The following is a 9,380-nucleotide window of genomic DNA, read 5'->3' on the forward strand; positions in this document are numbered from 1 at the left end:
AGAGAATTTCCCTTTTTTCACCATTTTTAAGAATTTTAAAGCAAAAAAAAATTTTAATAAATAATTTGTTTTTTTTTTTTTTTTTTTTTTTTTTTTTTTGGTAAAGCACTTTCACTGCTGGAGTGAAGTTTTTAATTTGATTTGATTGACAAAGCTGTTTAAACTGTTAAAGAAAACACAGAAAGTTGTCAGTAGAGGGCGATCTTGAACTATAGCATATCAGCTGGCATTCTGCCCAGAGCCTTTCTGCAACTATGTATTTAAAATATTGCAAGCCCAGTTGTCAGCTACTCTGTATCAGGCTTATAATTTCTAAATGACTAAAAGCTGCAACTGTGCAAAAACTGAGTGTGGTAAAATACTTCATATGTCCTGTGAATGTCTGTGTTGCTGACCTATCACCTGTCTGTTATTGTGCCAATGTTTTTGATCTCCATAAATACCCCAGCAGGAAAGCCTTTAAATATTATTACAGTAAACCCACTGGCTGTGGGTCAAACACGGTGACAGGTTGAGACTGGGGTGTGGACGGTTTTAATAAACAAAACATGGAAGACATTTTAGCATCATGTGGATTTCTTGCTGATGAGCAAAACAGGAAGCTTGTACCTGAAATGCACTCTGTCAGAGCTCACCATGTTGTTAGAGATATACAGCTACGATTAAGCTCCAATCTTAGAACTATTTTGTTTTGTTTATTTCAGTGAAAACCTGCTTCAGACTTGTTTTCTTTCGTCCATCACCCAGAAACCTTCCCATTTACCTCTGTGTTCCAGTAAACAAAAAAATTCAGAAGTATTTATTTTCAATACCTCTCTCTGCTTCCTTTTTTCACACCACATACACGGTGCAGAATGGCATGAGTGCACTTAGGTGAGGAAAAGGCAACGTGACTTAAAAAGTGCATTGTTTGACACGTGTCGGTACACAATGGCACCCGACAGACTGCAGTAGCTGGCATGTCGGTGTGTGGCTTTATGTTTTCTTGAAGCTTGGCTCAGCTTCAATAATATGCAGAGCTACTGGTTTCTATAATAACACCTGTCGCTCAGGTGGACTGGCTTTCAGTGGAATGAAACAAGTAAGGCACAGAAATGCTGTACTGCAGTCTACAAACTACTTAATAACTTTTACTGAAGCAGGGTAATATCAGACAGAAGACCGTTATGTATAATCACATGTAATACACTAAATATATATCTATAGAAGGTAAGAAGCCGGCAAAGTTGTTTAAGGGGCTGTATTATGTATTTTCCAGGCACATAGTGCCATTTTATAGCACAATCAAGTAACTATGGTATCCTTGAGTTGTCATAAAATGTTATATACATCAAACATGATGTAAAATAAATTTCACTTCACAATTCAACACTTGTGTCTCTTTAAGAAGCTCCTGCTCTTTCCAACATTCTGCCTTCAGCATGTCATCACAGCAACGTTTCTCATTTAAGCCTTTAAAATTGCTCTGAGGAGTGTTGCACTGAGAAGTAGTTTGTAGGATGAGGTCAGCAGATGTAGTTCCACCAGGTATTTACTAATTGCTGCTGCCGCTAGTCTGGAGGAGCTGAGTGGGGGAAGGAAGCTCTGTGAGGCGGAAGCTTGGCTGGAGACTGCAGCTCTGAGGAGGAGCTCCGTGGAAAAGGTGGGGCTTGGTGAGAGCAAGAGTTTATCCACCCCCAATGGCTGACACGCAAGATTTAAGAGATTTCTCAAACATGCATAAAAGAATCAAGGCAACACTCCATGTCTGTTTTTGATGAGGGAATTATGATATAACATGATGTAAAGCTCAAAACAGTCAAATTTACACAATAGAGCCCCTTTAATTTCGAATAGGTCACTTCTCTCCAGTTCTCCACGTATATCTAATCTCAAAACAACTTGAAAGGTGACCTGAGGTTCACCCTGCAAAACGACTGGTTGGAAATTTGCCACCAAACTATCCATACTAGCTCAATTTGCTTCCTGCTTGTTCAGTTATAGTTTTCTAGAATGTTCTACAATGATCAGCTCTCTCTCACAAATCTGTAACAGCATAGTTGATTCCTGGTGATACACCTCATCGTGACACCTCACTCATATAGTTCATACCTGCCTACTGGTACAGTGTTTTCGCAGATTTCCTGCAATACCATGCCTAAAGTACTATCTGGAAACACGAACCTCTCACCCCGTATTGCTATATTCAGCCTCCCAGAGGACTTTAAAGAATTTTCCTCTGATCACCTAGCTGTCATTTCTTTCTCTTTTCTGTCGGCTAGGTGACACACATTGCTCCTCTGGCAGTCTGCTTTTGCTCCCTCTGGGTCTAGATGGCTTAGGGATACAAAGACTTTTCTTCAGCTCAAGAAAATACTCAATTAGAGGTAGCAGTAGTAGGAACTTTTACGAAAGGTGACAATTCATAAATGTTCTTAACTCATCATGCTTACATATGAGGTTTCCCCCAAAACACCCACACTTATTACTTTTTTGTTAGCCTTTTGATCTTTATGTATTTCTTTAAATTATTTCGGTTTTATATCCATGCCATCTGCTGGTTTGGATCCACTGTGTTTTCTGAAGTCCACAGACAATGCAGCTGTCTACCAGGAAATTCTGGAGCACTTCATATTTCCTTCTACTGACAAGCTGTACGGAGATGCTGATTTTATTTTCCCAGCAGGACCTGGCACCTGCTCACACTGCCAAAGGTACTAAAAGCTGGTTCAGTGGCCATGTATTCCTCTTATTGATGGGCCAGCAACCTCCCCTGACCTTTAACCCTTTCAGGTGACTTGAAGGCAGGTATCCAAGCAACCTGGGCTTCCACCACAAGCTGATTGGCTCCATACCACACCGCATTGATGCAGTAATTCATTCAAGAGGAGCCCTAACCAAGTATCGAGTGCACAGAAATGTAAATACTTTTGTGCTTAAAACATGTTATTAATTGAGTCAATGTGACATTCTAATTTTCTGAGACACTAAATGTTGGGGTTTCTTTACCTGTAGGACATAATTATCAAAACTGCAAAAAATGAAAGCTGGAAATATTTCGCTTTTTGAAATGAATTCCTATAAAATGACCGTTTCACTTTTTGAGATGACTGGTAAGAAATACTGCACTTTTACACAACATCCAAATTGTTTGTGATGATCATAGGTGGGTAGTGTTCAAAAAGGTTATTTAAGTAAGACTAGTGCTACATCAGTATACTTTTACTGAAGTAAAAGTAAAAAGCAAAAGTTTTTACTTGGGTAAAAACCTCTTTCTCTATCTGTGCTACAGAATCCCTCCACTTTGTTGCAGTGTGTTCTTTTTCTGAAGAAAAACCTCTACCTGCAGTGCATTTCTGCATATTCTTTGACTTCTCATTCTCTCCTAAGTTTCAGTTCATGAAAAAGCATCATACTGACGGCAACACCATGTAAAAATCTACCTTTCCTCAAACCTCCAAGCTGGAACTGGTTACACACACACGAGACAATGAGATTCCTTTGAGAGGAGCTGACTGTTGACGACAGATATGCACCGTTTGTGGCTTTTTTTCTCAAAGCCAGGGGCTGGGATTGAAACGTGTAGGTGAGGAAAGGAAAGAGGAGGAGGATGTGAGAACTTCCTCAAACTGTTTGCAGTTTCGCCCTCTGGGACACGGTGGTCGTGGCTGGGCAGAAATGGAGAAGCTGCTGTTCTGCATTTCACCTAACAAGAAATGACTGCGTTTACCTGAACTGGCACGATAGCGTGAGGTGGAAACGAGTGATGGGCGCTGTTGCGTGAAACAACACAAACACTAGGTTGCATTTATTGCTTTCTAATGCAGGAAGGCTCACACATGACCCCGTGAGCTGTTCTGCACAGTCATGTGTTATTTAGCATGGAAACCATTGTTCAGGCACCAATCTTTAGAAAAAGCAGTAATTTTAGTTTTAGTAGATTCTTCTGCAATGAGGAGTAACAATGCTTTACTCTGAGTCGCACAGACACAAAGCTTTTGTCTGGGACACCCACTGTGTCCGTCACTGTTTGATCACAACCTAAAAGACAGAAGGGGATAGGTGTTTTCTCTTTCTCTTCCTCTGCTTTGAAAGAGAAGCAGAGGGAGCAATGCAAGCTGTTTGAAACTTGCAGCAACCATCTAATGTTTGGGGAAGCACTTGTCGGTCAGACAGGATGAAAATCTAACGCCATCTTTAAAATTACTCCGAAAAAAATAAAATAAGAGAATTTTATTTTGTGTTTATTCAGTAGAAACATGTTATTGCTACAATTTAACAGCAGTAGGACAGAAAACCCACACAGCAGATGAGAACAATAATCTTATTAAATCATACAGATTCAAAATTTAGACACTAAAGAAACTAAATCACAGTTTATTACACAAGTCAAATTTGTGCTGTTGGAACCTGATTACAGTTTGGTTTTCGCATGATCTCCCACAAAAACTGTCTTCAAACATGCCAAGTAACACAATTCAGTCACAGTTGAAGCAAAATCATGTGAACATTACAAATCGATTTGTAAAAAATAGCACATTAAATAAATCTTTCATTATATTTACAAATTAATTCTCATTTATAAATCAGAATATATTCCCAATGTCTGATATTGGTAGCAATTCACAGCTTTAAGCATCCATGTGTATTTTCTGATCTGCATATGAACACAATATGTTAGAATTAAAAATACAATTGAAGATCAAACACAAAATCATAATCTCTGACCTCTTTCTGGACATTCCCATTACTTTATTTTTAAACAGATGAACACTGTTGGGCATCTTGAAATCGTCCACAGTTTTCTTCCGAATGTCTCCTTTTTAAATTTTATTCCATTTATTAATTTATGTCACAAATGAATTGGTGTGTTTGCGATGTTGATTTCACAGCTGTAACTTAAACCAATTCAAATGTTGTGGATTTCTATCTCAAGATCTTATGGTGCCATGGCACCTTCATTTGATCTTTTTCTCCAGTTGTTTAAATGAATTATGATATTGATGTATGTCAATTTGAAAGAAAGTGATAAAATATATAAGGAATCTTGCTATTTCAGGCACATAGAAACCATTTGTAAAATTGTATCTGACCTAAAGTAGGAAAGGTTTTGTCCAATTTAATGTCAGACAAAATAAATATTTATTGTCTTTGTATGGCTACTAATAGAGACACTTTTGCCATTAACATTTTCTCACTCTCCAATTCGTGATTTAACTTGTAATTTCTTTTGTGTGCTCTATCAACTCTCTTTCAGTTTTCCTCTGTTACGTCGATGCCTTCATAACTACCATCCAGCGGCTGTTTGCTTTCCTCACGCTCGTCTTCTGAAATCGAGTCATAGTCAAATGACTCGGAGCGGACTCTTTCAGCGTATCCCTGCTCATCCACCTCTTCATCAGATTCATCAGAGGATTCTGACTGCAGGAGGCGGCGTGTATTACCAAATTGACCTTGTGATTTTTTCTCTCCTTCCAAAGACTCGTCCTCTGAACTATCCAGGTACTTCTTTAGTTTCGGCATCTTGCCAGTTCGAAGTTCATCAGCCCGACCGTCCTCTCCCTCCTTCAGGTCAGAAATGTACTGGTCCGCGCCTGGGGGCTCTTGCTGATCCACCTCTGGACTGTACTGGCTCCTTCTGTACAAACTCTCCTCATCCTCCTCCTGACAGGAGCTTCCTGGGATGCTTTCGCCGTCAGACTGTGAGAGACGGAGGCTGGGCATGCCTGGAGCTTTCTGGGAGAGGTCGAACGGTTCCTCTTGGCTATAGTGGGAGATGAGGCCCATGGAGCTGTTCAGGCAGAGGCGTCCTCTTTGACGAAACACTAAGATCAAGGACATGTTAAAACGTTTAGCGACTTTTACTGACGAAAATGTTAAATCCTTGCAGTGTTTTCCTACTTACATCTTTCGTCCAGCCCTCTGTCCATGACTCCGTGTTTAACCTTCATGTGTCTGGTGAGGTTCCCCTTCAAAGTGAACTTGCTGGGGCAGTAGAGGCATTTGAAGGGTTTGCTGTCCGAGTGAAGATGCATGTGTCCCATTAGGTTGTGCATTCTGTTAAATTCCTTCCCACAAAGCTGAAAGAGAAGAAATTACATACGATGTAAGGTTTCTGATTAGCAAGCGAGATGCTAATGCTGCTTTTAGCTGTTCTGAATCCAGTTTCGTCTTTTGCAGGATGCTTGTCACGTTCTTTCCTTCCAATATCACTCAATTGTAAAGGATTTACTGTATTCAACATCAATGATTGTGTCCACAAGTGTAACAAAAAAATAGAGTTAGAAATTTCATTTTGCATTCTAGAAATTTAAGGTTAAGCTAATTCATGGACATGTTAGATGTTATTCTAACATTTAGACTTATCAAATATGCAATATTTCTTTATCCTTCCTTCCTGATTGTAATGGTATTATGTTTATGCCAGCTTGAACTGGGAAACTATTATTTCATCTTATGATAAACTGCAAGTAGGTTAATATTTAAGGTCCTACACTTTAGTGGATGTTAAGATTTGCCTGCAGCAGCAAAACTTTACAGAATATTTTTAATGGAAGTTGGATTAAATGCACAAAACTAACATTTATTTGCCATAAAAAGAAAAATGAAATCATGAAACTGTACTTCGATATAACTTCAGCAAATGTATTCCTCTGCAGCATCTCAAAGCTAATCTCAGACTTTTCCTCTCTGTTAATCACAGAATAGCAAAGCAACACGTAATCATGAATGAATGTGCAGACAATAGGACACACACCCTTTCTTCCTCCCTCTATCCTTGTTTTTCTGTTTTCCTCTCTGTCTTCACCCTCCCTCTCTCACTTCTAACATACACACACACACGCAAACACGCACTCGCACAAGAAAAACAGAAAGCGCTAGAGGCAGAAGGAGAGAGGAAGCAACCCTGAGACAGGGCCAGGAGGAGAACAGGGAAGGGCAACTCCTGCGCTGTCCTTCCTCTGCATTCTTTTTTATTAGGGTGGTCCTTTCCTTCAGGAGGAGAGAGGGACTGTAAACTGTCCAAGAGGACCGTGAGAAAACAGGAAGCTCCCTCGAGCAGCAGAGAAAGCGAGATGAAATCTATTTGTGGGGCCTGTTCTCTGGGGAGGCTGGGGGGGCCATTGTTAGAAAGGCGGTTTGCACCGCTATATCCTTCCTATGGACGAGGAGGCTCCCACTCCCATGAGCCTCTCTGCTATCTGGTCATCGTCTCAGCGCTTATAACACATAGGTCACTCCAGAAAAGAAGGAACTTTCTTTGACAGCAGGGAACACCTCAGATTGGTTGGAATGGTTTATCCTTACAATAAATCTGGACCCTCGATGACCGTATTGTGCATGCAAAACAATTCACCTTTTCCACACAAATGTGAGTTATCATTTGGCACATTGATAAATTCCTCTGTTTCCCTTTTCTGCATTTAGTTTGTCAAGACCCCATGACTCCGTTTTTGTGCACAAAAGAAAAGTTACAGGAATATACAAATATAAATCCAAATATCTCCACCTCAGACCAACATTTGACCAACCTTGCATTTATAGGGCTTGATGTCCGAGTGGACGATCATGTGAGCCTTGAGAGTCTGCTTCTGGACGAAGCTCTTGAAGCACATGTGGCACTGGTAGGCCCGTATGTTGGTGTGGATGAGGACGTGGCGCTTCATGTTGGCCAACAGTGTGAACTCGCGGCCGCAGATGCGACACTTGTGCTCCTTCACCCCCTAAAGAGCAAGAACACGAGAGGTGAAAGATAAATCTTAGAAAATGTCGAGCTCTGGACAGGAACTCAACATCAAGTGTGTCATAAACTCGAGGCCCGGGGGCCAAATCTGGTCACACAAATGAAGCTTTCAAGATAACAGCTGTGTGATTCAATATCATCAATCAAATCAGAGCAGTTTTATTTGTGTACTGCCAAATTCAATGCGACAGGTTGATTTAATTTCAAGAAGCACTCATAAAATGCAGAGACGGGTGTTTATCAATATCTTAAACAATTTGTTAATGTTACCAACACATTCTGCCCTTTGAGGACATTTGCGATTTTGATGAGTTTGATACCCTAGCTCTATGGTGTTTAATGTATAAATATTTTGCACTGCGCAGTGCAAAATATTTGAATAAACAGTGTTTATTCAACATTTAAAGTAAAAACATTAAATATGCAGCAAACACTGTGTTTTTATAATGGCATGGCAAAGGCAAGCTGTAATGAATTTATGGCAACCCTTCAAGTAAAACATTCTTGGCATCAATAACAGCTAAAGAGTAAAACATACTTGTTAAAGTTTTAAGTATTGATCTTACGTTGAAGAAATTGCACTGACTCATGCATTACTGGATGTTTTCTTACCTGAAATTAAATTGCTGGAATTTCCCTTATGTTTATTGGCATGAATAATAAAGATATTTTTCTTTTATTGTAATGCTTCGTTTTAAAATAAACGGTTCACAAGGAGGAAGTATTGGGTTTAATTTCAAAACAAATAAGCGTGAGAAAAATGCTTCCATTTTCCTTTAATCATCTGTAAGGTTATAAATCATACATGGATTTGCTGAAGCTTAAAATGTGCATTTCAGCCACCTCTTCTCTCAAATATATTGGTTTCTGTTTTGCATTCCCTTCCTTTTGAACCTACTTTGTGAGTGAGGGTGTGCTGCTTCAGGTGGTGCGACTGGATGAACTCCATCCCACACTCGCTGCAGATGTACGGTCTGATGTCCTTGTGTTTCATCATGTGGTTCTGAAGCTGACTCGGGTACTGGAACGTTTTCTGGCACTCTGTGCACCTGCAGGAACCGAAGATGGTTTTTATTCAACCGTGCAGAAAGGACGAAGAAATGCATGTCTTCCTACGTTATTCTCACTTTTGATTTTTATTCCTCCGTTAGAATTTCAACCGGGCCAATCAGGGAACAGAAGACGAAGTTGTGAACAATGACGTCAATTTTCCTTCATGGGGAAATCCCCCCCACCCCCCCGCTACCCAATAAGCTTGTAGTTTTAGCAATAGCAGCGGAGGAAGTGAACAAATCCGTTCAGTTTGTGTTGGTCACGCTTCCAAACACTGAAGTAAAATTAGCAGCCGCCTCGTTCAACTCGGCATTTCTCTCTTTGTAGTGGAGGACGGCCGCTTCCAGCGAAGACTTGTTCTAATAAATTTCCAGCAGGCTAAACGCTGTAAGCATTTAATGCTGCCCCCACTGGTCGACACAGCAAAGACCATTTCCGGTAAGCTGCATAACGTCACCGCCAAATGTTAATTGCGTAAGATCCAAAACTTAAGTGTTTCTCCATAGCCAAGAGTCTAGTGACGCCATCTACGAAGGGCCTTTTTTTTTTTTTTTTTTTTTTTAACCCAGGACAAAAAAAAAATTTTTTTTGAAGGTTTTTTTTT

General features: G+C 40.0%; 1 protein-coding gene across 1 annotated transcript; it reads right to left on the bottom strand.

The window, feature by feature from the left end:
• Nucleotides 1-4,202: 4,202 nt before the first annotated feature.
• On the bottom strand, nucleotides 4,203-8,807 carry LOC106943655 (zinc finger protein 366-like). Its single transcript, XM_015026964.1, has 4 exons — nucleotides 8,622-8,807; nucleotides 7,512-7,703; nucleotides 5,885-6,059; nucleotides 4,203-5,804 (listed from the first exon to the last, which is right to left on the bottom strand). Exons 1-4 carry the CDS (start codon nucleotides 8,718-8,720, stop codon nucleotides 5,233-5,235), a joined length of 1,038 nt encoding a protein of 345 aa, XP_014882450.1. The 5' UTR covers nucleotides 8,721-8,807; the 3' UTR covers nucleotides 4,203-5,232.
• Nucleotides 8,808-9,380: the final 573 nt, after the last annotated feature.

This window comes from Poecilia latipinna, unplaced genomic scaffold (assembly GCF_001443285.1).
Source record: "Poecilia latipinna isolate Pla-1442-1.1 unplaced genomic scaffold, P_latipinna-1.0 Scaffold5634, whole genome shotgun sequence".
Taxonomy (NCBI): domain Eukaryota; kingdom Metazoa; phylum Chordata; class Actinopteri; order Cyprinodontiformes; family Poeciliidae; genus Poecilia; species Poecilia latipinna.